Below are 26,499 nucleotides of genomic sequence, written 5' to 3'. Positions count from 1 at the left end.
AAATGTTCTCCAATTAAACAGACCAAAGCCATTTTTTTCGGTCCCTGCCACAAACTCCGTTCCCTAGCCACCGACTCCATCCCTCTCCCTAACATCTGTCTGAGGCTGAACCAGACTGTTCACAACCTTGGTGTCATATTTGACCCTGAAATGAGTTTCCGGCCACATATCCGCAGCATAACTAAGACCGCCTATTTCCACCTCTGTAACATCGTCCGTCTCCGCCCCTGCCTCCGCTCATCTGTTGCTGAAATCCTCAGCCATGCCTTTGCTACCTCTAGACTTGACTATTCCAACGCACTCCTGGCTGGCCTCCCATGTTCTACCCTACGGAAACTTGAGGTCATCCAAAACTCGGCTGCCTGTGTCGCAATTCGCACCAAGTCCCGTTCACCCATCACCCCTGTGCTTGCTGACCTGCACAGGCTCCCGGTTAAGCAACGCCTCAATTTCAAAATTCTCATCCTTGTTTTCAAATCCCTCCATGGCCTCACCCCTCTACGATTGCTGTGTACTGTGCCCAAGTAGCCATTCATCATGTTTGAGCTTAGGCAGTGATTGTCAGCAAGTTATTTGACATGTCCATACGTGTACTTCCAGCAGAGCAATTGTACTGTCCCGACTACTGCCCTTGTTGAGATGAGGTAACTCAGGACAGATTAGGAATTGAACCTGTATTAGTTTGTATAGCTCAACTATTGACTGCCTTAACCAACTGAGCCAGAGGAACTGTGATATTCATTTAATGAAGGTTGCTCTGCCTCCTATACAGCGGATCCTCTTCCGAACCCGAGGCAACATATCACTCCTCATAAGGCTGTGAACTAGCTGATTCAGTTGGTTCCATCCTTGGTACATGAAAGGATGAGGCTGCTGGCTGAGGCAACACTTCTCACTTGCCCCCTTTTCCCTTGTGTTCCTTTTTAAATGCTGTTCACCTTAATATCTCCCAATCCTGAGGAAGACTTAAGATATGAAACGTCAACCGACTTCTGTTTTTCCACAGATGCTGCCTGACCTGCTCAGTATTTCCAGGTTTTCTAACTTTGAAGCAAAGCAGAGTGAGAATTCACCCACCAGTCTCACTTTGGTGTCAGGTTGCACCCACACTAACTATGCAAAGCAAAACCACTTCTCACCAATGCTAAAGCTGTAATGTAAATGCACCTTTAAAGAAACTTTGAAACCTCACATTTACTACCAACCCTGCTTTGAAAATACTGTACTACAGATAATATCAGAAGTTTGTAACTACGAAGTCAATATGGAAGACAGATATTCCAAAGACAGGAATTTACACCCAGTCAAGCACAAGCTTTTATGAACCCAGTTCCATTTTAGCAACCAGATCTTAATTTTGATGGTCACTATTTCATCTCAACATGCAAGTACAAGGAGAGGTACTCTCAGCTAATAGCACAGAGCTATCTTTAAATGGATATAAAATCAGGGGCTGCCTGCCTATGATATTCTGAGGTCCAACCTCTGCGAGCATTGTTGCCCATTGAGAGCGCTGGTATGTGGAATAACTCCTGTCGTTCCTCAAAGAGAAGGAAAAAGCTTTAAGAAATTTTTAAAAAAAAACAAAGTGTTCCCTCTTTTTCATCTTGAAATTGATAGTCATTAAGAAATTTAGGGTCAGACATTTCTTAAAAAAAGTAATGAGCTTTCTTGCGAAACTGGAAACTCTCAGGTAGAGTCTTGCCCACTTCTAGGTTGCTCTTGTGAAGTCATTTACAGGGAACATCACCATACAAATCCATTACAAACAGTACATTGGTACAGGAGAACCTCAAACCAGCTTATGCCCAAGAAACTCCGCTACAAACCGGTAAATCAATAGTCACAGCTTGCAATGTAGCTTCCCAGAGTCCAGAAGATATGGAGCAACTCTCAAGCCAATCTGAAGTTACCTGCCCCGCTGTTTCCAATAGCGTTGTTTCAAGACAATAAATGTGCTCTATAATAGATATAACTGGTAGCCTTGCTTGGATGGATAGCATTTTTAAAAAAAGATTGAAGAGATTGACTATCATTTTCTTCTACAAAAGAGGGTACTTTGAACAAACACCATTACACTTGTATAATAGTAAAACAACTTATTAAAGCAGAGATATTGACTGGGCTATTGCCTGGCAATTACCTAGATTATCACACAACAAATTTGTAGTATTTAGATCATAATTATTAATCCCTCAGTGAAAACACATCAACAGCATAAAGTACCCAGACTGCTGACAGAATAGAATCTTGATTCACCAACTCCATTGCGCTGAATCTTAACCCCCAAAAACAGGTGGGTTGGGGTCGGGTCTCAAATCCGACCCCAACCTGCTTCCAACACCACTTCGGGTTTAATGGAGGCAGGAAGGGGGCAGGCAGCTAACCAGTGCCCAGGAGGCTGGTTGGCCAATTTAATATTTTAATGAGGCTGGCAGCCTCTGAATTAACCTGCTTTGCAGGTTTAACCCTGGCCAGCCAGGTTTCCCAGGTCTCTGGAAACCCAGCAGCTGAAGGGAGGCAAGGACAGCTTTGGGGAGAAGGTTAAGTGCTTCCCCCCAGTCCCCCCAACATACACCACCAACCCACCCCCCACCCATACACACTTCCACTAATTGCAACAGGTGACTTACCTGCAGCTGCAGCCTTCTCTGGAGTGCTCCCCACCCAACTGGAAGCCAAACCCATCAATCAGGCTGACTTCCAGGCGGGAAACCTGTTAAAGCAAAACTACGCCGCAGTGGAGTCAAAACTCCACAGCATGCCGGGACACCCGAACTTCCGGGTCCCAACAGAAACATGCCACCCCTCCCCCCAACCCGCACCACCACCTACGCAGCCCAACCGTCAAGATCGGGGCCATTATTAAAGGAAATAATGGCTCTCCAGGGGTGATTCTAAGACAATAATCACGTCTCAGATTTCAGTTGACTGTTGTAAGCTGTTTGTGCTTCAATTTCATGATTTTCAGTCTACTCTTAATTTGCTTAATTCAAATTATATGATTATTCAATTTTTTTTTTAAGTGCAAAAACCAACTTTGAATGATCATTCGACTGTATGATATCTGGATATCTCAATGAGATTACATCCTTGAAATCGTACACTTTTTGTGTAAATAGTCTAGGGTGAAGAGTAAAAAGCATGTACAAAACTGTAAAATGATTATATGGGGAATCAAAAATTCAAAACTAGTTAGGTTAGATTCACATCGTTTCTGCAAAATATAAATATTCATACACAAATGTTTACCACCAAGGAAGGACTCAATTCACTCCTGTGACCCGTCATTTATATTTCACTTTCCACATGTTTAATTGGCCTGCTGCCACCCATAGTAAAAACAATGCATTGCTTTACCTAATACTGGTGAGATTTCATTGTTGTCTTCTCCACTCGAGTTGAGAAATACATCCAACGCTTCGTGGTCAGACATGTCCATCAGGTCCATCTGCTCCAGCATGTCCACATTTACCTCCATAGAGGACATGCTTCCAATGGGCTCTGGGTAAAAAAAAAACACATTAAACAAATACACCAAGACACAAAAGAAAAAGGGATTTGTTCCAATAAGTATAAATGGAATATTGTGGGGAGAACAGGATGAAAACGATCAGCCATATTGTTTTAGTTCTGAACTATTATAGCCTAGTTTGGTAACTGTACATTTTAAGGGTAATTTTCTGACTTTGCACTTTCAACAGAGATGGAGCCTCAAACCCCAGAATGTTGGAAATTCGAGTGTGTGCCACTACGGACGTTTAACCATTAATTTAAATATTCTGAAAATCTTACTCAGTGAATGTTTGAATTCCAGGTATGTGCTTCTGGTGAGCAAGACTTTCCCCCAGCCCCAGTGGGAACATGAAGTTAGAAAATTTCCCCTTTAAAGTATATTGTAAGAATCATGTTTTTTTATGTATTTTGGATTATTTGACCTCAAAGTAAAAATTTTCAAAACTCGCGAGTGTGGTGAACACTAAAACACTGATCTCTGAAGTGATGTGGGTGATGGTTTTGTGGCTACAATTCCCCATCCTGAATTGCCAATGTTACCTATTTTTTCATAGTGAAGCCAGGAGCCAGTGTTTAATTCTTCCTTAACAAAGTGGCTGATTAGTCAAAGAAAAGAAGCTTGGTTTCAGTGTCTTAAGGCAATTTTATCAAAATCTTTGGATGTAAAGTACCTGTATAATGTATCTCTAGCAGCAAGGCACTGAACCCAAACATTTGAGAGGAGGGAGGCTCACCTTCTTTGTAACAGTTTAATTTTAAAAATTGCAACATCTGATTGCATTTTTTTAAACATTTCTATTTTTGTTCAATGAGTCCTGTTATTGAGAGTACTAGCTTGCAGGATCCACACACTTCAGCAGTGGAACAGAGCTGAAGTTACAGCAACTGATAGCAATATTAACACGGTGCTTTGCTTTTACTGTGTGTCTGTAAAGCCAGTGACCCCATGCTGCTGGTTAAGTAATGTCTCCAAGCTATATAGCAGCAAGGCTCAGCTTCAAACAAAACTGTTTAATTTTAGATGCAACAAACTGAGTGTAATAGATTAAGCTTACAAATGGCTGGCTGCAGAAGAAGCATCAATTAAAGAAAGGATATTGTTAAGGGATAATAAACCATCAGGACAATGCTCATGTTTATTGGTGCTGGGAGAGAGAGAGATATGAGGAAAGAAACAGGTTTTTGCTGGTGTCCGTTTTTCCTGTGATGATTTTCCATAAGGTTTATGTTGTAGTGCTGGACATTAAATAAGGTATTACTAGAACTGTAATAAAAACAGAAAATGCCAGAAATAGGTTCACCAGCACAGGTCCAGGTTGGACACGGCCCGTAGAGGTGGTCACTTTGGCATGCTTCCCGTGACCAGTCGGCAACATAGGGAGTGGAGTGTATACTGGACAAGTGTAACAACATTATTATTTAAGTTTATAAGTTTCCTTTGTTCTTTCCCTCTAAAAAAGGGGCCACTTTTGTTTCTTTTTTTGTTTGATGACACTGCGGCAATCCAGTGTCTCCTTATTGGTGGTTTATTTCGAAAGGGCATCTGAAAAGAGGAATGTGAAGTCAACATTAGTAGACCCTTCGTTAGAAAGTTATGAGTAAGGCTTTGTCCAACACTATCTGTTCTCCAAACATAACTTGTCTGGGAGACAGAGTTGAAACAGAGAAGAGGGGTTATATAGCACTTTGCATGGGAGATATACATACACACACACACGACAAAAAAAATCAATACAAACAAAATAAAATCAAACAGCTGTCAAAGCTGATCTCTGAATTCTTTCTAACTGGTTGATTTTTTTCTTTAAAAAGCTATTAATGGTAAACATTCTTCACTAGATGAATCGGGCCAAGCTACTGACTGAACCAGTTTATTGCAAACTATGGGCTAGAAATTGGATAAGGCCCAAAAACGGGCATGTGGATCACGATACACAATCACATCTGTTCAGAGGACTGTAGGCGGCACGCAAACTTTGTGCTGCCGGCTAATTTACACGATTGTAACGTTCAGCCCACCGCTGAATGCATTGCTGAGTGGCTGAAAGCTCAGCAGGAGGCCCAGGTTCGTGCGAGGCTAGCTCCAATTAAAGCTAGCCTCCACTTCTTAAAGGCAGAAGGGGAGGTGCATTCTGCCTGCAGCAGCTGCTGGAAATGGTTCTGGAGGCAAGTGTGAGAAAGAAGATGACTAAATAATGGCTCAATAGGCCGGAGAAAAGACTCCAAGTTACTTGGATACAGCACTGGAGGCCTTCCTCCAGGAGGTCAGCTCCAGGAGAGAGGTCCTCTTTCCACAGGGGGCCATGAGGCTGTCCAGGCAACAGACCAGACTACCGTGGGAGCAGATAGCCACTGTGGTAAATGAAACCAGCAGTAGAGCCGAGGACCTGGACTCAGTGCAGGAAGAAGTTTAATGACCTCACACGAGTGGTCAAGATCAGTGAATACTTCCAGCACACACTCATAACGGCTGCCCTACCACCCTCACCAAGATGGTGTCCGGCGCGGCCCGCAACAGAAGTGTGCATGCGCTGCTCAGACACCATTTGACCAAATTTGGCACCCATAGCGCCCAAATAATGGATGCTACGCAACTGAATTGCTAGGCCTATATTTCTTTAATAAAAGGTGGCTAATTATGAAATAAAAAACCTTGCTATATGCAGACTATACTGTGCTTTATTTCTAGCTGAAGCAGGAAGGTGTGGCAGTAAGTGGAAGCAGTGGGTAATAGGAGAAGATTCAAAGGACGTGCAAACTTGTATTTGTTAGTGAAAATTAGGCATGATTTCATTCCCCAGAGGCAGCTTAAAAAAAGAAAATAATTGTCATAGCCATCTGATCCATATCTCTCGGTCAGCTGAAGTGATAGTGATGATAATCTGTCACTAGGCTCACTATCACACACTGCCTGACCAAACAGGCAGGCTACAAGTGGGTGGGATTGCGCAGCTGTGGTCTGATAATTTGGAATTAGAGCTTTTTCATTATAGCTGAGAAGTCTATGAAGTGACCTGACGCTGGCCTCCATTATGAATGGCAATAGAGTAAACAGCGATAGATTGTTTCCACAGTTTGGCGAGATGGTAACAAGAGAGCACGGATTTAATACAGTAAAATTGGTTAATTCAAATTACTAAATAATTTTTAGTAAATAATGCAAATTCTTTTTGGACTCTTTAAACATTTCCATTTTAAATACAGTACATTGGTTAATTTTAATCACTGAATAATTCATATTTTTTGTGCAAAATGAATGATTAGATTTTAAGTCACAAAGCACATTAAAGAGGTTAGAATGTGGAATTCTCTGCTACCAATCATTGTTGAAGCAGAAACCACAAATTCTTTTAAAATGGAATTAAACAATTGCTTGAAAAATATGAAATTTTAAAGGAACAAGAGGGAAAGTGGGATTGGTCTAGGTGGCTCATGTGGGGAAAAACACTGGCGCAGACTTGATGGCTTGAAGTCAAATTGCTGTGATGACATATTCTATGATTCTAAATGAAAGCAAATAAAAATTATTTTATCTTATCCACCATTATACTTTGTTTTAGAATATATATTAATTATTTTATTTTTACTGTGAGCTGGTCTATCACAATATAGAATAACTTATACTGCAGAATGTCATCTTGGAACTGCATAAATCTCTTGAAAATAAGCTTGCTTGAAAAACTTTCTGCAGTGCTAAGTCCATGTGGATGACCTGCAGGCATCTCAAAGTCCAATACTTACAATTGAAAGGCCTGGGACTTAGAAGTTGAGAGAGAAACCATGTTAATAAATTCACAACACATTAAAGTCTTAAATTCATCAACAAAAAGTCTGAGGTTTGTTCTGTAGTGACAAGCAATATTTAAAAGCAAATATCGGTATCACCACTGAATTGAATAAAGCAATGCAAAGTATAGTGAAAGTAGAATGTCTTTTTAACCATTAGACGGATGGCTCGTTGAGGGACTTCACCGACTCCCTGGGATAGCAGGTTGCTTAAATTTTCAGTTTACATGCTGTGATGCTGGAACAAACTCTGATATAAACTATAAACTTACTCAATTGTTTGGAATAGTTTTATTTCCTTTTGTAGTTTAGGGTTATTAAAGTAAACAGCCAATGCTCAATATTAAATAAAAATGAGGTTTGAGTACTTATTCAGCTGACCGTGTTCTTTTCCTTCTATTTTCTGTTTCTCTATTCTCTCCATCCTATTTCTGTTACTTTAATCTTGAAATTGGCTTTTTTTTCCTATTTGGCTTAAATCTACAATTTTAAATATAATTTGTAAACCTTTTACGTTCCTTTTTTTCTGGCTACCATCCTCCATTTTGGCTGTGGAAACCAGTTCCAAAAACTGTGTTTAAAGGTAATTTTTTCAGTCAATAGTAAGCTGCAAGTGTTAAAATTTACTTACATACATCAAGCAAAGAGGTCTGCTGAGTAAGTATACTCATGAATCGGCCTGGGAGCCAAACATGGCCTTAAGAATTAAACTCACTTTCAATGCTCGAAGGGTTAAATTGTTCTATCCCTACTTGTGCACCTGGCCTTCTACTCAAACAACAACTGTGTCCTCTTCTCCAGTCTGTTCATCAAAAGTGTTTTGCTTTAATCCTGGTGTCCCCTACTCATTCCCACCAGCTAAATTTCAGTTTTTGTCTTGCTTTTCAGTCTCTACCTCCAATGTCTCTAAACTTAACCCCCAAATTACATTGATTCCAAAAAGGATACTACTCTTCATTCTTTTGTCCTCCAGCCATTCCACCCAAGCCAATTGTCCACACCATTCCCCATACCTGGACTAGATTAAAAGACAGAAAAACCAACCACTATGGACGGGAAGAAAACAAGGTTAATTATGTGACAACTGTAGGTCTGTTTCAAGGTTCATCTACTTCCAGGTACCACCCCAACTGCCATTAGGTCCAAGACAATAAAACCTATTAACAAGCCACCTATGCTAATACTTAAACTTTTATTTTCCATTGCGAAGTAGAAAACAATTGGTATTATTATAGTGCCTTTAACATAGATGGGTGAGCAGGACTTGGTGTGGGTTAGAATATGGACAGCAGAGTTTGGGATAATTTAAAGTTCACGAAGGGTGGTAGGTGGGAGTTTAGCCTGAAGAGCATTGGAATAGTCGAGTCTGTGGCGACAAAGGCCAGCAATGTAGGTGAGTGTTGTGATGGAGAAGATACAAGGTCAGAAATTCAGCTTAGGCTCAGAGAGGATGCTGAGGTTGCGAACAATCTGGTTCAGCCTGAAACAGTGGCCGGGGAAAGGGATGAAATCGCTGGCAAAGATATGGAGTTTGTGGTGGGGCCGAAGACGACGGCTGCGGTCTTCCCAATGTTTAACTGGAGGAAATTGCTGGTCATCCAAGACTGGATATTGGACAAGCAGTCTGACAAAGAGTGGAGGGGTCAAGGGCTAGTGGAGAAATAGAGCCGAGTGTCATCAGTGGAACCTGAACGCATGTCTGTGGATGATGTTGCCAAGAGGCAGCATGTAGATGAGGAAGAGGAGGGGGGCAAGGATAGAACCTTGGAGGGTTCCAGAGGTAATGATGAAAAGAGAAGCAATTTCTGGAGTTGCTTTGCTATGATTTGATAATATAAAAGAATGGAACTAAGTGAGGGTGGTCCCACTGAGCTGGACAATGGGGGAGAGGCGTTGGATGAGGATGGTGTGGTTGGCCATGCCAAAGGCTGCAGAGAGGTTTGGCAAGGATACTGCACCTGTCATAGACGATGAGATTTGTGATTTTGATTAGGGCCAATTTGGTCCTGTGGCAGGGACAGAAACCCGATTGGAGCGATTCAAGCAGGAAGTTACAGGAAATGTGTTACAGAGGCGACAAGTTCAAAGACTTGAGAGGAAAGGAGGATTGGAAATAAGGCGCTAGTTTGCAAGGGGTCAATGGTGGATTTCTTGAGAGCACAATGACTTTGGGTTATGAAAGGAAGTTCTACTCGCAGCTCCGGCATGGCAAGAGAGCCCCACAGGTGGGCAGAGGAAACGCTCAAAGCCTCCTTGAAAAAGTGTAACATCCCCAACAACACCTGGAAATCCCCAGCCCAAGACCACACAAAGTGGAGGAGAAGCATCCGGGAAGGCGCCGAACACCTTGAGTCTCTTCGCTGGGAGCAAGCGGAAGCCAAGCGCAGGCAGCGCAAGGAGCACACGTCAACCCAAGCACCCCACCCACCCGCCCCTTCAACCACCGTCTGCCCCAGCTGTGACAGAGACTGTAGGTCCTGCATTGGATTCATCAGTCACCTGAGAACTCATTTTTAATGTGGAAGCAAGTCATCCTCGGTTCCGAGGGTCTGCCTAAAAAGGACAGGATCTGAGAGACTGTCAGCTAGCATGGGGGCCAGGGAGGGCAATTGGGTGGTCAGCAGTTTAGTAGGAATAGGATCAAGGGAGCAAGATATAGGTCTCGGGCAAAATGAGCTTCAAGAGGGCACATGTGGGGATAGGAGAGAAACTGGAGAGAGGCATGGGTTCAGGGCCAGGGCAGGGAGAAGTCTTGGGGGGGAGGTTCCACTAAGTGGGAATCGGGAAGTGGGAGAAACAACAGAGACAGCTGAATGGATGGTCTCAATCTTAATGATAAAGAATCCATGAAGGAGAGGGTGGAGGGAGCAAAGAGGGGTTTAAGGAAATTGTTGGATGTGAAGAAAAGCCGAAAGTATCATGATGACCAGAAGGCCAAAAGCTAGCCAGTTGGGACTTTGAAAGTGTGGTTGTAAGTGACTTGAAGCAGAGTTTTTTTTTCCAAGTATGGACACAAAGGAAAGTGGGATTGGAAGGGGGTAGCGGGATATGGGTGGTGAGGGATACAAAGAAGTGGTTAGAGATGGCCTTGTCAATGATTGAGATCAAAGGAAATGACAAGGTCGAGGTTGTGGCCATGAATATTGGTGGTAGAGTTTATTTAGAGGGAGAGGTTTAGGAAGAGCAGGAAGGCAGTGAACTCAGAAGAGAGGGGGCAGGAAGAGCCGAGTTAGAGATTAAAATCACCGAGGATGAGAAGTCACTCAATGCAGATGCTGAGAGAGGAAAGTAGTGATGATATTGTGGCAGAACCACTGAATGACTCTGGATAACTGTATATAATTCCCTTTAACGATGTTCTAACACCAGCCTAAACCTGTACCATTGTGTTAGGCATTACTGCGTTTTGTATATAGAGTTTGCATGTACGGGGCATGGCCCCTTTAAGAGCGCGGGCAAACGCGATGACGTCACGTCGCAAACCATGGGGCTGCCCAGGCAGCCCCTGTGGCATCTCCTTTGAGTAAAGACCTGTTTAATTGCTCTCCTGTGTCGATCTCAGTTATTCGTTAATTCCTACAATATCACTGAAACTCGGGGTGGTGCTTTGCAGGGGATGGGGGGCAGTACAGGGAGGTGAAACAAGGTGTGGTGCTCAAAGGAAGAGAAGGTGCCAGAGGAGTAGGGGGAGAGACAAAGGTGTGTTTTGGTGAGGAGGTAGAAAGTACTGCCAGGCTGAGTGGCTTCGGTAAGGAGCAAAGTGTCACCAGCTGTGAGCCAAGTTTCAGTTCGAAGCCATGATGTCAATGTAATCATCCATAATAATGCCGCAGATGGCAAGAGCAAAATCTGCTTGCGGACAATTAAAGAACTCACTTGGGAAGGGCAAAGTAGTCACAATGTGCAATAAATTCTAATATGGTGAATATACAATATAGTCCCTAATTTAAGTGAACAGAAAAATCAATTGTTTAAAAAATTCGATGCATTCTTCACTTTTCACTCAATCTGCAATCAAAGCAAGTATTTTTAGAACAGTTTGCAGTCTATATCCCAAGCCTGCCTCTGTATACCTTGGTGGAAAATCCAGCATAAAATTCACATCACCTCTTTTGCTCTGGTACGATAGCAAAATACTGCGGATGTTGGAAATCCGAAATAACAACAGAAAATGCTGGAAAAACTCAGCAGGTCAGGCAACATCCATGGACAGAAATTTGAGTTGACGTTTCGGGTCGACCCCTTCTTCAAAACTGGAAAGAAAAGATAGATCGGAGGCAGGGCTGCGATCGGACAAAAGAATAAAAAGAAACAAAAGCAGCAAAAAAGAGACAATAAAAGGTGTTAGAAGCTAGACGAGATGGTAATAGGCTGAGATTAGGTGTAAAGTGTACTGGCAGGGCTCTGGTGTCTGTTCTCCTGAGGAAATCACTGACATTTCACAAATTCCTTAACCTCTGGAGAATGAATCGACAGCAATGCCCAAGAGTAACGTTAAAGGATTTTTTCCTTTTGCAACTAATGCTCCCAGATGCAAACATTCTACATTTTGAAAACTTTTCATTAGTTAAGGAAGAAGGAAACTAGGTAAGGTGTTTTTGAACACACACTCACCATTGTCATGCATGTCCAGAATCATCAGTGCATCGGAGAACAAAAGAAAACATGGAACGACGGAAAGGCCATCAAGCTCATTCCTTTCACATGTCCTGATAATTGATCATGGTTTGGGCACTATTTCATCTCTTGTGAAATGTTCAGTATAAATAACTCCAAATCCAAAAGGAAATCAAGTTTAGAATATTTATCCATCCATACTGCACTATTCAACCTTGGCTGCCCTTGACAAACATCTCCACCCCTTACTGGCCTCAGCAGCATCTGAACCTCTATCTATACTTACCCCTACAACCAGCAATCGGCTCCTAATCAGATATTTATGCACTGCTATTGTTGATAATAGCTTTATATTTACTGGTAACCTCTAAGGAATGGTCAATAATCACTCCCAACTCTTGTTTTGCTTTTGAATCTCATTTCATTGTGCATTTATATTCTTTATCTACTATTCTGATATACATTACCCTACATTCATCTTAAAATCCATCTTCCATTCCATAGCTTAAATGCTTCATTGCTTTGGATCTCAATGTATTTTATCACAGTTGTCACATTTTTGATGGATGTGACAAAAATTGTCTGTGGTGTATTATGTTTTTGGCTTCTTTCTTTTTTATCGTGGTATATATGGAGTTATATACTGTACCAGGTTTAGTCGCAGGAAAATGGCCCAGCTTGTTTGGTATACACAACAGCCACTGAACAAATGGTATATCTACTATAGGTATTTGGGAAACATACTAGTGGAAGCAACATAATTTGCAACACCCTACTTAACGGATTACTTTCTTCATTGTGTTTAAAGTGCCGTTACTAATAGGAAATAATTGAATTGCTGCAACAGCTATTAGTGGGTGCCTTACATGGGGAGGCATCTCACAGTTCGTTCAAAGTGTTTGCAACAGTTTTTTTTTTCCGCAGAGGAGCCTAGACATTCAAATATACAGTAGGTCTTTTTAAAGTACATGTTTTGTTGGCAGATCTAGGTTGAGTGGAAAAAGAGAGGGAAAAATGGTAAAAAGATAAAATTAAAAGCTCTATATCTGAACGCACGCAGCATTCGTAACAAGATAGATGAGTTGACAGCACAAATAGAAATAAATGGGTATGATCCGATAGCCATTAGAGAGAGCCGGGGGGGGGGCAGGGCGAGAGGGCGGGGGAAGTGCGAGAGGGGGAGAGACGGAGAGAGGGGGAGAGACGAAGAGACGGGGACACAGAGAGAGAGAAGAGGGATAGAGAAAGAGAGAGAGTGAGGGGGATGAGAGAGGAGGAAGAAAGAGAAAGGTGCAAACTGGTTACATGGTCAGGTCTGGTCAGGAATGCGGGAACTGATCCCTGTTAACCACAGATCAGTGAAGTGTGTGGAAATAAACAGACGTATGCTCCATGCATACAATCCTTTATTAGATAGACGGACCACTGTTGGTATAAATGGAATCATTCTTACTTCTGTCATAAATATCTCATTTGTAGGTTCATTACAATGGGTGCTCTATTACCAACATAGACAGATTTATATTTTATAAACACATTTATCACAAGGCTGAATAACATGTATGTTCCTATGTGAAAATTAACCAAAGAAGAAAGAGAATAGGAAGCAGTATCGGAACAAGTGCATTTTCTTAAGCTGCTGACTGACAACTCCATCATTAATTAGAGAAATCAAATTCACAGCTATTTTTGTAAGCAGTAAGCGTTAATGTAGTTAAGCTAAAATAGATTGGTTATGAGGCATCAACAAAACAATCTCACCACATGACTAATCATACACAGTATTCTAGTAGAGTGTTAATTAAGTACAATGACAGTACAGTTAGGATCATTATGTTTAAAATCTGTCTCTTGTAGAAAAGGCCTCGACATTTCTTGCTTAAAACTTTTTTGTTAATTTTGTGCACATCAAACTGAGGGATGTTAGTATTGGGAATCAGTCACTAACATGGATCCAACGTGGTTTGGGGGCAGATCTTCTACTCTGTCTCAATGTGCCTTAGACCCAATTTCATATGACCACCACACGCAAGACTGGGGTTGACACCAATATTCCCTCTAATTTTTTTTTGTACCGAGCGGGCCATGATCTCCTTTGAGCGCGACCTTTTCGTCCGTGGGCAAATTTTACAACAACTTTTACAACAACGACAGCAACCACTTAATAGCATAGATAGTAATGCCATAGTGCCAGCCCACCATCTCAAATCATGAGACAATCAGACAAGGTTCGATACAGGTTGAACATAACTTCGCTGCTTTTGAATTCTGTTCCTCTAGAAATGAGCCCCAGTGCTTTATTTGTACTTGTATGGTTTTTTTAACCTGCGTTGCTACTTTTAATGATTTGTGAAGCTGTACCCCGAGATCCCTTTGCACTTCTACCCCAGTTAGATTCTTATTTCCCAAGGAGTAGGGAGCCTTCTTATTCCTCCTACCAAAATGCACCACCTCACACTATCCATATTGAAATTCATTTGTCATTTACATGCCCATTCTGCAAGTTTTACGGTAGAATTAATTAAAAGCTTTTAGTTCGTCATGTACAAACTCTATTAAAAAAAAAATTACTGGTCAGAAATGACTGGGATATAAAAGAACTGCATAATAATGCATTAACACCTCAGAACCGTCACTCAGTTACACGGTTATACAAACAATCCAAAAACACAAGGTGAGCTGAAAGAGGCAATTCTATTTGTGCAATTAGTACCAATTTTAAAGTTTTCAATGTATTAGCCCATCCCTCATGTCACTATAGCAATGGCTGCACAAGCAGCAGCTTTCCTATGGCGCTGACGTGCTGTACGTCCACATAAGTGATTAGAATAACAAAGCAACCAGACGACCAACAAATATAAAGTGCTGTAGTTCTTTAGTTCACAGTATTAAAAAGAAATGAACAATTGAACAAGAATGAGTATCCGTATTTTCAACTTCAATCACTTCCATTAATAAACATCGTCTTCTTGAACCAGCACACCACCACCCCGCCATGTAACATGTCAGAAATGCAGCACTTATTCACAAGTGCAGAAAAACACATACACAATTTGCGTCACTGAATTAAAAACAAAAAGCAGGAAAAACTATGATTTAACAGAAATAAACTTTCTTTCATCTTTCTTCCAGGATAGGAGAACCAATCAGACCAACTTGGAAATGTTTATTAATATGTTGACGTAAAGATGTTAAATTACGAATTTCGCTTCTAATGTTTCTCTCTCAAACATTCTCCACAATATTAATCCCTGCTCTTATCACGAAAAGTGTTGAATTATTTTAGGTACTTCGCAATTAAATAGCGGGAATCCAACTTCATTGTACTCAATTTTTAATCTCATAATTCAAATATTTACACCAAATCAAAATTGTACATTATCAGTTTAATCCAAGTATTTTCTGTGTCTTTCTCAATAAACAAATAGTGGTTTCTTCTAAAGTAGCTACCTGCAATTTTTATACATCATTACATAATACTTGTTTCTATTAACACTCCACTAAACGTTTAAGAGGAAATCTATATTTATATTATTCCTGGGACTTGTTCGGACTATAGAACGGCAGACAAAATAAAATGGTTTGTGTTTGTCCCCTTTATTGGTTCTCTTAGAACTTAAGAGCCCCGCGAGCCTGCTGGCTGATCTGATCTTGGCCTCAACTGCACTTTCCTGCCCGCTCCCCATAACCCTTGACTCCTTTGTTTTTCAAAAATCTGTCTATCTCCGTCTTGAATATATTCAACGGCTCAGCCTCCACAGCTCTCTGGGGTAAAAAAATTCCAAAGATCACCTCACTCTTCCAAGCTCCAATGAGTATAGGCCCAACCTGCTCAACCTTTCCTCATAAGACAACCCCTTCAACTCAGGAATCAACCTAGTAAACTTTCTCTGAACTGCCTCCGATGCAAGTATATCCCTCCTTAAATAGGGAGACCAAAATTGTACACAGTACTCCAGGTGCTATCTCGCCAATGCCCTGTACAGTTATAGCAAGACTTCCCTACTTTTATACTCCATCCCCCTTGCAATAAAGGCCAACATTCTATTTGCCTTCTTAATTACTTGCTGTACCTGCATGTTAACCTTCTGTGTTTCATGTACGAGGACATCCAGATCCTTCTGTACCACAGCATTCTGTAGTCTCTCTCCATTTAAATAATATTTTGCTTTTCTATTCTTCCTACCAAGGTGGATAACCTCACATTTTCCCACATTATACTCCATCTGCCAAATTTTTGCCCACTCACTTAACCTGTCTATATCCCTTTGCAGACTGTGTCCTCCTGACAACTTGCTTTCCCACCTATCTTTATATCAGCAAATTTGGCTACAGTACACTCGGTCCCTTCATCCAAGTCATGAATATAGATTGTAAATAGTTGAGGCCCCAGCACTGATCCCTGTGGCACCCCACTAGTTACAGTTTGCCAACCTGAAAATGACCCATTTATCTTGACTCTCTGCTTTCTGTTAGTTAGCCAATCCTCTATCCATGTTAATATATTACCCACAACACCGTGAGCTCTTATCTGGTGCAGTAACCTTTTATGTGGTACCTTATCGAATGCCTTCTAGAAATCCAAATACACTACATGCACTGGTTCCCCTTTATCCACCCTGCTCGTTACTTCCTCCTACTCGTTTACTTCCTAATAAAACTCAATAGAAAGTAATATGTAACACCTACAAATCCTCCCCTGCCCTCCTCAACAGCATGGTTGTGTAAAGCTACTCACTTCCGTCAATCGTTCAAAATCATAGATTGAGAAATTTCAATTTTAAAACATTTAAGCAATTCAGAGCCTCTTTAAAAGCGTTTTGACTTCAAGATCTGGTTGAAACTTGTTTAGATAGTTTATTTCTTCCAAAATTGATACGTTGGGGGGGGGGGGGGGGGCGGGGGGAAGTGTTTTTAACACTAGTTTTTTGTGAAAAGTTCATTAAAAATCTTTAAATTCTTTCAAGTCTCATTGCAGCTTTGACAAAAGAAGTTGGTCCAAGTTTTTCTTTCCCTCTTCAACGCTGTCGTTAAACATACAACAAAAAATAAAATAAACTCTAATTTCAAACGGAGCTCAAATAAGTAAGTGAATAAAGTGGTTAAACTTCCTAAGGCGGCGGTGAGGTTATCTATCCCCAGCCTTGGTAATGAGTTGGGATCAGTTTTGGAGAAGGTGTTTCCTCTTTCTGCTGATGTTCCCTCCGTCTCTCACAGATTCTGAGGTACAAACGGGGGAACAAACTTTTTCCCCTCTTTCATAACATGATTTAAATAACTCTGATAAACTCTTTCAAAAAGGGGACAACACCTGGCAAAATTTAACTGGAACTTACCGCAGGACATTCAACATCACTTTCCTGTATTTTTTTCTAGCTTTAAACAATTTTCCGAATTAAAAAAAAAGTTTCACCGCAGGTCTAAAAATTGTTTGCTTTAGCTTCCTTCCAGCGGCCATTGTACACGTTCTATGCCTCCACCTGTTTTGTTCCAAAATGCAGCTGCTGCTCAGTCCCCGGGAACGGACTACACGCGCCCGCCTGGAGCCTCACCCTTCTCTGTTCCTGTCCCCCTCTCTCTCTCTCCCCCCCACCCCGTGTCAGTCTCTCCCGTCTCGTGCCTCCCCCTCTCCCGTCTCCAGTGCCTCCCGTCTCCCGCGCCTCCCCCTCTCCCGTCTCCAGTGGCCCCCCCCCCTTCTCCCGTCTCCAGCGCCTCCCACAGTCTCCAGCGCCTTCCCCTCTCCAGGCTTCACCCCCCCCCCCCCGTCTCCAGTGCCTCCCCCTCTCCCCTGCCCCTCGCCATCAATGGATCCAGTTCTTCCACTGAGCTGAAAAAATGTAGCCACGGTGCAAGGCCGCACCTGTTGGGTAATGCGTATGCATGGCTCTGGGTTACCGTGAGCATACGCAGAAGGCCGCAAAAATGGTCGTGTGGATAATCACAGCGTTCCTTTTTTTTAAATTTGCATATGGGATCTGGGCATCGCTGGCAAGGCCAGCATTTATTGCCCATCCCTAGTTGCCCTTGAGAAGGTGGTGGTGAGCTGCCTTCTTGAACTGCTGCAGTCCTTGTGGTGAAGGTACTCCCACAGTGCTGTTAGGTAGGGAGTTACAGGATTTTGACCCAGCGACGATGAAGGATTGGCGATATACTTCCAAGTCAGGATGGTGTGTGACTTGGAGGGGAACTTGGAGCTGGTGGTGTTCCCATGCGCCTGCTGCCCTTGTCCTTCTAGGTGGAAGAAGTTGTGGGTTTGGGAGGTGCTGCTGAAGAAGCCTTGGCGAGTTGCTGCAGTGCATCTTGTAGATGGTACACACTGCAGCCACGGTACGCCGGTGGTGGAGGGAGTGAATGTTTAAGGTGGTGGATGGGGTGCCAATCAAGCGGGCTGATTTGTCCTGGATGGTGTCGAGCTTCTTGAGTGTTGTTGGAGCTGCACTCATCCAGGCAAGTGGAGAGTATTCCATCACACTCCTTACTTGTGCCTTGTAGATGGTGGAAAGGCTTTGTGGAGTCAGGTGGTGAGACACTCGCCGCAGAATACCTAGCCTCTGACCTGCTCTTGTTGCCACAGTATTTATATGGCTGGTCCAGTTAAGTTTCTGGTTAATGGTGACCCCTAGGATATTGATAGTGGGGGATTCGGCGATGGTAATGCCGTTGAATGTCAAGGGGAGGTGGTTAGACTCTCACTTGTTGGAGATTGAAGTGCCAGGCACTTCAGTGGTGCGAATGTTACCTGCCACTTATCAGCCCAAGCCTGAACGTCGTCCAGGTCTTGTTGCATGCGGGCATGGACTGCTTCATTATCTGAGGAGTTGGGAATGGCGCTGAACACTGTGCAGTCATCAGCGAACATCCCCATTTCTGAACTTATGTTGGAGGGAAGGTCATTGATGAAGCAGCTGAAGATGGTTGGGCCTAGGACACTGCCCTGAGGAACTCCTGCAACGATGTCTTGGGGCTGTGATGATTGACCTTCAATCACCACAACTATCTTCCTTTGTGCTAGGTATGACTCCAGCCAGTGGAGAGTTTTCCCCCTGATTCCCGTTGACTTCAGTTTTACTAGGGCTCCTTGATGCCAGACTTGGTCAAATGCTGCCTTGATGTCAAGGGCAGTCACTCTCACCTCACCTCTGGAATTCAGCTCCTTTGTCCATGTTTCAACCAAGGCTGTAATGAGGTCGGGAGCAGAGTGGTCTTGGCGGAACCCAAACTGGGCATCAGTGAGCAGGTTATTGGTGGGCAAGGGTCGCCTGATAGCACTGTCGATGACACCTTCCATCACTTTGCTGATGATTGAGAGTAGACTGATGGCCGGGCTGGATTTGTCCTGCTTTTTGAGGACAGGACATACCTGGGCAGTTTTCCACATTGTCGGATAGATGCCAGTGTTGTAGCTGTACTGGAACAGCTTGGCTAGAGGCGCGGCTAGTTCTGGTGCACAAGTCTTCAGCACGATAGCCAGGATGTTGTCGGGGACCATAGCCTTTGCTGTATCCTGTGCGCTCAGCCGTTTCGATATCACGTGGAGTGAATTGAATTGGCTCAAGACTGGCTTCTGTGATGATGGCCGATATGGATCATCCACTCAGCACTTCGGGCTGAAGTTGGTTGCATACGCTTCAGCCTTGTCTTTTGAGGATGTAACTGGTAAAATAGATAAGGGAGAACCAGTGGATGTGGTGTATTTGGACTTTCAGAAGGCTTTCGATAAGGTCCTGCATAAGAGATTAGCGTGTAAAGTTAAGGCACATGGGATTGGGGGCAAGGTATTGACTCGGATAGAGAACTGGTTGGCAGACAGAAAGTAAAGAGTTGGAATAAACGGGTCTTTTTCCGAGTGGCAGGCAGTGACTAGTGGGGTACCGCAGGGATCGGTCCTTGGACCCCAGCTATTCACAATATATATTAATGATCTAGACAAGGGAACTAGATGTAATATCTTCAAGTTTGCAGACGACACAAAGCTGGATGGGCGTGTGTGTTGTGAGGAGGATGCCGAGAAACTCCAGGGTGATTTGGACAGGTTGGGTGATTGGGCAGAAGCATGGCAGATGCAATAGAACGTGGATAAATGCGAGGTTATCCACTTTGGTGTCAAAAACAGGAAGGCAGATTATTATCTGAATGGCAATAGATTGGGAGAAGGGGAAGTGCAACGAGACCTGGGTGTCCTTGTGCACCAGTTGCTGAAGATAAGCATGCAGGTGCAGCAGGCGGTTAAGAAGGCAAATGGTATGTTGGCCTTCGTAGCGAGAGGGTTTGAGTACAGGAACAAGCATGTCTTGCTGCAGCTGTACAGGGCCTTGGCGAGACCACATCCTGAGTATTGTGTGCAGTTTTGGTCGCCTTATCTCAGGAAGGATGTTCTTACCATGGAAGGAGTTCAGCAAAGATTCACCAGGCTGGTACCTGGGATGGCAGGAATGACGTATGAGGAGAGATTGGGTCGATTGGGCTTATACGCGCTGGAGTTTAGAAGAATGAGAGGGGATCTCATTGAAACTTATAAAATTCTGACAGGACTGGACAGACTAGATGCAGAAAGGATGTTCCCGATGGTCGGGGAGTCCAGAACCAGAGGTCACAGTCTAAGGATAAGGGGTAAGCCATTTAGGGCAGAAATGAGGAGGAATTTCTTCACCCAGAGAGTGGTGAACCTGTGGAATTCTCTACCACAGAAGGCAGTAGAGGCCAATTCATTAAATATATTCAAGAAGGAGTTGGATATATTTCTTAAGGCTAAAGGGATCAAGGGGTATGGGGAGAAAGCAGGGACAGGGTACTGAATTTGGATGATCAGCCATGATCGCATTGAATGGCGGAGCAGGCTCGAGGGGCCGAATGGCCTACTCCTGCTCCTATCTTCTATGTTTCTATGTTTGCACTCATGTGCTGGGCTCCACCATCATTGAGGATGGGGATATTCTTGGAGCCTCCACCTCCCGTTAGTTGTTTAAATGGTCCACCAGCACTCACGACTGGATGTGGCAGGACTGCAGAGCTTTGATCTGATCCGTTAATTGTGGAATCGCTTAGCCCTGTCTATAGCATGCTGCTTCCGCTTTTTAGCATGCATGTAGTCCTGTGTTGCAGCTTCCCCAGGTTGGCACCTCATTTTTAGGTACGCCTGGTGCTGCTCCTGGCATGCTCTTCTACACTCCTTGTTGAGCCAGGGTTGGTCCCCTAGCTTGGTGGTAATGGTAGAGTGAGGGATATGCCGGGCCATGAGGTTACAGATTGTGGTGGAATACAATTCTGCTGCTGCTGATGGCCCACAGCGCCTCATGGATGCCCAGTTTTGAGCTGCTAGATCTGTTCTGAATCTATCCCATTTAGCTCAGTGGCAGTGCCACACAACACGATGGAGGGTGTTCTCAGTGTGAAGACGGGACTTTGTCTCCACAATGACTGTGCGGTAGTCACTGCTATCAATGCTGTCGTGGACAGATGCATGCGACAGGTAGATTGGTGAGGACGAGGTCGAGTAGGTTTTTCCCTTGTGTTGGTTCATTCACCACCTGTCACAGGCCCAGACTGGCAGTTATGTCCTCCACCTAGAGTACATTCTGTGCCCTTGCTACTCTCGGTGCTTCTTCCAAGTGGTGTTCAACATGATTCATCAGCTGAGGGAGGGCAGTAGGTGGTAATCACCTGGAGGTTTCCTTGCCCATGCTTGACGTGAAGCCATGAGACTTCATGGGGTCTGGAGTCATATCCAGTACCTCAGGGCCAGGTCTGTAATGGGTTCCAGTGGGCAGCCGCCAAAATGGGTCCAGTGCGCAGGCGTCAAAGCCCGCTCCTGTGGGCCTAAAGAACTTGCACGTGGGACGCGATTGAAAAGGGCGTCTGCGAGCTGGAACCCGCTCCAGCGGGACTGCACAGCCTGCAACGCCTGGTGTGTGGCAGCCTCAAGGTAACTGCACGATCAAGCACCCGTTCAGCTGAGGGGGAACAGTGGTTGGCACCAACCATTTTCAAGTAGACACTTTTTTTTAAAAGTTTAACTGGGCATTAAAAGCCCATTTTTTGAGTGTCTGTCCAGGTATCCATATTTTCCAGTATTTGTCTTCTTTCCAAGTTTTCTTGGTTTATCTCAACCTTAAATAGGTGAGAGGTGATCTGCAACATGCAATTTTTCCCCCAAACCTGCAGTCAGGTAGCACTGTTACCCAACTGAGCAGTCACCGGCCTCCTTTTAGTTAAAAAAAACAGCAAAGTTGTTGGGGAAATGCTGGAATCTATTATAAAGGATGCAATAACTGGGCACTTAGAAACTAATAGTAAGGTTGGGCAGAGTCAACATGGATTTATGAAAGGGAAATCCTGTTTGACAAACCTACTGGAGTTCTTTGAGGATGTAACTACAGGAAACTTTGGTTTATCCGGAGGTTAACTGTCCGGAATGCTCGAGCCACCGGCAAAATTCAGGAGTTGGTTCAGTAAGTTTTTTTTCTTTTCGTTGCTTTTTTTTTTCACTAGTCAGGCTCTGCAAGGTCTAGCTAAAGCTGTTGCTTAGCTACAGAGACGCTTGCAAGCTACGGCCGACTGTTTTGCTAGATACGGAGCTCAAAAGCTTCCGTATATTTTAACATTAGCGCTGGTTTGTCCGGCAGTTTTGATGGGACGGCAACAGCTCGGTCCCGTCGGTACCGGATATCACAAAGTTTCCTGTAGTGAAGTAAACAAACGGGAACCGGTAGATGTGGTGTATTTGGATTTTCAGAAGGCCTTCGATAAGGTCCCACACAAGAGGTTGGTGAACAAAATTAGGGCACATGGAATTAGGGGGTAATATACTAGTATGGATTGAGAATTAGTTAACAGATAGAAAACAAAGAGTAGGGATAAACGGGTCTTTTTCAGGATGATCAGTGCTTGGGCCCCAGCTATTCACAATCTATATCAATGATTTGGATGAGGGGACTAAATGTAACACTTCCAAATTTGCTGATGATACAAAGCTAGGTGGCAGTGTCAGTGTCAGCTGTGAAGAGGATGTGAAGAGGCTTCAAGGGGATCTCGACAGGCTCAGTGAGTGGGCGAGAACATGGCAGATGGAATATAATGTGGATAAATGTGAAGTTATCCACTTTGGTAGAAAAAACAGAAAGGCAGAGTATTTCCTAAATGGTGAAAGATTGGGGAATGCAGATGCTCAAAGGGACCTGGTGTCCTTGTACATGAGTCACTGAAAGTGAATGTGCAGGTGCAGCAGGCCATTGGGAAGGCAAATGGCGTGCTGGCCTTCATTACAAGAGGATTTGAGTACAGGATTAAAGAAGTCTTACTCCAATTATATAGGGCCTTGGTGAGACCACACCTGGAGTACTGTGTACAATTTTGGTCTCCTTACCTAAGGAAGGATATACTTGCCATAGAGGGAGTGCAACGAAGGTTCACGAGATTGATTCCTGGGATGGCGGGACTGTCGTATGAGAAGAGATTGAGTAAACTAGGCCTGTAGTCTCTTGAATTCAGAAGAATGAGAGGGGATCTCATTGAAGCATACACAATTATTACAGGGCTTGATAGGGTGGATGCTGGGAGAATGTTTCCATTGGCTGGGGAGTCTAGAACCAGAGGCCACAGTCTCAGGATAAAGGGTAGGCCATTCAGGACTGAGATGAGAAGAAATTTCTTCACACAGAGGGTGGTGAATCTTTGGAATTCTGTACCCCAGAGGGCTGTGGAGGTTCAGTCATTGGGTATATTCAAAACAGAAGTCGACAGATTTCTGACTAGTAAAGGCATCAAGGGATATGGCGATAGGGCCGGTGAATGGAATTGAGGCAGAAGATCAGCCATGATCTCATTGAATGGTGGAGCAGGCTCGAGGGGCCGAATGGCCTACACCTGCCCCTATTTCTTATGTTCTTATGCTGTCCAACTTTTCAGCCGGTCTCTGCCACCTCCAAAAGCAAGATAGAATTGGTGGAAGGGATGCAAACATGTTGAGGCTTTCCTTTTGAGAAAACTGAATTCCATTTTACTGTTAATCCAAGCAACCTTTTAATTGGAAGGGGCAGGAAAAGCAAGAGTGCAAAGATCATTCTAGAAGCAAGAGTAGGGATAAAAGGAATGTACACAGATTTGTGGGATGTGACAAATGGTGTTCCCAAGGCGGTACTGGGGCCTCAGTTTTTCATCATAAATATCACTGACTTGGATGACGGGAGAGGGAGTTGTATATACAGGTTTGCAGATGACAGTAAGTTAGGAGGTACAGTAAATTGTGTAGATGGGAGCAGGAAGTTACAAAGGGATATAGACAGATGCAGAGGGGGGAAAAATATGGCAGATGGAGTTCAATGTGGGGAAGTGTGAGGTTATCACTTTGGATCCAAGAAAGGCAAATCGGAATGTTTTCTCACTGGGGAGATCAGGAACGATAGAAGAACGAAGGGATTTGGGTGTTCAAGTACACAAATCACTAAGAGCTAGTGCACAGGTACAAAAATAAATCAAAAAGGCTAATAGAATGGCCTCTCTCTCAAGGGGGCTGCAATACCAAAGGGTTAAATTATAATGACAGGTTGCATAAATTTGGCTTGTATTTCCTTGAATTTAGAAGGTTGAGGTGATCTAATTGAGGTCTTTAAAATTATAAAAGGATTAAACTGAAGAAGATATAGAGAAGCCAGTTACTCTGTTGGGCAGGGGGGGGGGGGGGGGGGAAGTGGATCCAGAACAAGGGAGCACAGTTTTAAAATTAGAGCTAGGTCATTCAGGACTGAAACCATGAAATATTTTTTCCACACAAGTGTAGTGGAATTCTCTCCCCAAAAAACTGTGGATGCTGGATGAATTGTAATTGTCAAGACTGAGATCGACAGATTCTTATCAAGTCAGGGTATCAAGGAATATGGATCAACGGCAGTTAAATGGAGTTGGAGGTACAGATCAGCCATGATCTAACTGAATGGTGGAAGATGCTTCAGACGATGAATGGCCTAATCTTGTTCCTATTTCAAATACTGTGAAGACTATTAAACTGACTCCCAAATCTCCTAACAGTTATGGATGAGTTAAAGGTAATAATAGAAGACAACATATGGAACGCAGCAGCTATCTGACCTGCGAGTTTCACCATTTTTATATTTTGTTTCCCTGTTCTGTGTTCTATCGCATTTATCCTGTATACATACTGTCTAAGGTATTCAAAATAGAACTAAATACACACAATCCTTCCCCTAACTAACACAGACATGAGTAATCCCTCAGGTCAATTTACAAACTCTCTACTTCATTCCAGCCCCAAACACACACACACACCCACACACCAGGTTGCTGGAGTTTTCCCATATGGGCTTATTAAACTAAAATAAATTTCCAACATCACCTGCAGATACTAATACATGAAATTGCTGAATAAATATTGGTTAAAAATGAAAAATTCAAGAGCTACATCGACTATGTGTACCAGAAGTATTAAGAGGCAAAGGAGCTTCTAAAGTTACACCACAAAATAGCAAACACTTTTGCTTTGTAGGAAAGTTTGATAAAAGTTGGATAAAGATACAATAGTGAAATAATATAAAACCTTGCCTCGTCTCTGTGCTATCTGCAAGTATCCTGTCGACAGGTACTGCTCCAGATCCTGCTGAAAGGCTTCTTCAAAAAATTTCTGCCGCTCTTTTAGCTTCAGCTGCTGTGTGTTCTCCATATCTCGAACCTTCTGGGCATGTTCTCCATCCAACTCAGCTGGAACAGAAAGAAAGATCTTTGATACGAACCATGAGAAACAGAATGTGGCTCCAAGTTACAGGGCTCTATTCATATCAGCACCAGCAACCTGTAGGTGCAAGAAAACTACATAAAACAGGAGTTTAAACCTTTTATAACTCATTGGTTTGAAGAAGAAACTAGCAAAAATTGAAAAAGCAAATTGCTCTCAGACTTATGCTGAATTCTGCAGTGGACAGATCAAGTTACACTGCCAACTCCACTTTGCATTAAGTTCAGCATCAGAGGAGCATTGTGCACCCACAGAACTAATTTTTACTCTCACAAGGGAGCCAGTGATCCATTTTGTGTGAAGCTCAAGTGTCCCCAACACTATCTACAAGAGGTGGTTTCACATCACACGGCTTGAGTGAGTTTAGGAGTTTGACGGAGACTCAAATTATACTACTGTTTTTGTGTTGATGAACATCTGAAACCGTTTGCATCAAAATGAAAACAATAGCAGAACATCATTGTCTGATTGTGCTTTTACAGAGTCAATGCTTCTTAATTAAAAGACAAGTTGCAACAGTACAGGCTCCTGGGAGCATAGCATCATTTTGTCCAATTTACTATTCACATGCAGAAGAATTAATCTGCTCTCTGGAGAGTTGAATGAACTCCTTCCCAATTCAAATGAATTTAAAGTAACAGACTCCATAACACTTCATTTGCTTAATTGTAAAAAGATAGTTTCTGAGTTTCTAAAAAAGGATGTTATGTTGCTACTTTGGTTCTGTATATATAGCTGTAAATATAACTATAATTAAGGAATGCGACTGTGATATCATCATCTGAGCCGAACACCTCGAGTCTCTTTGCCGGGAGCAAGCGGAAGCCAAGCGCAGG

The 26,499-nt window shown here is 43.1% G+C and overlaps 1 protein-coding gene across 2 annotated transcripts in view; it reads right to left on the bottom strand.

Annotated features, from left to right (window-relative positions):
- dtnbp1a (dystrobrevin binding protein 1a) overlaps positions 1-26,499 on the bottom strand; it is a 345,343-nt gene that overhangs the window by 17,377 nt on the left and 301,467 nt on the right. For both annotated transcript variants that reach the window (XM_085988856.1, XM_085988854.1), the window contains 2 exons: positions 25,474-25,629; positions 3,361-3,504 (listed from right to left, as the gene is read on the bottom strand). In XM_085988856.1, the coding sequence (XP_085844982.1) occupies positions 3,361-3,504; positions 25,474-25,629 (300 nt within the window). The remainder of the gene's footprint in view (positions 1-3,360; positions 3,505-25,473; positions 25,630-26,499) is intronic.

This window comes from Somniosus microcephalus, chromosome 5 (assembly GCF_052327205.1).
Source record: "Somniosus microcephalus isolate GS21.2 chromosome 5, FLI_Smic_1.0, whole genome shotgun sequence".
Classification (NCBI taxonomy): Eukaryota; Metazoa; Chordata; class Chondrichthyes; order Squaliformes; family Somniosidae; genus Somniosus; species Somniosus microcephalus.
This window is presented reverse-complemented; position numbering and strand designations above follow the sequence as displayed.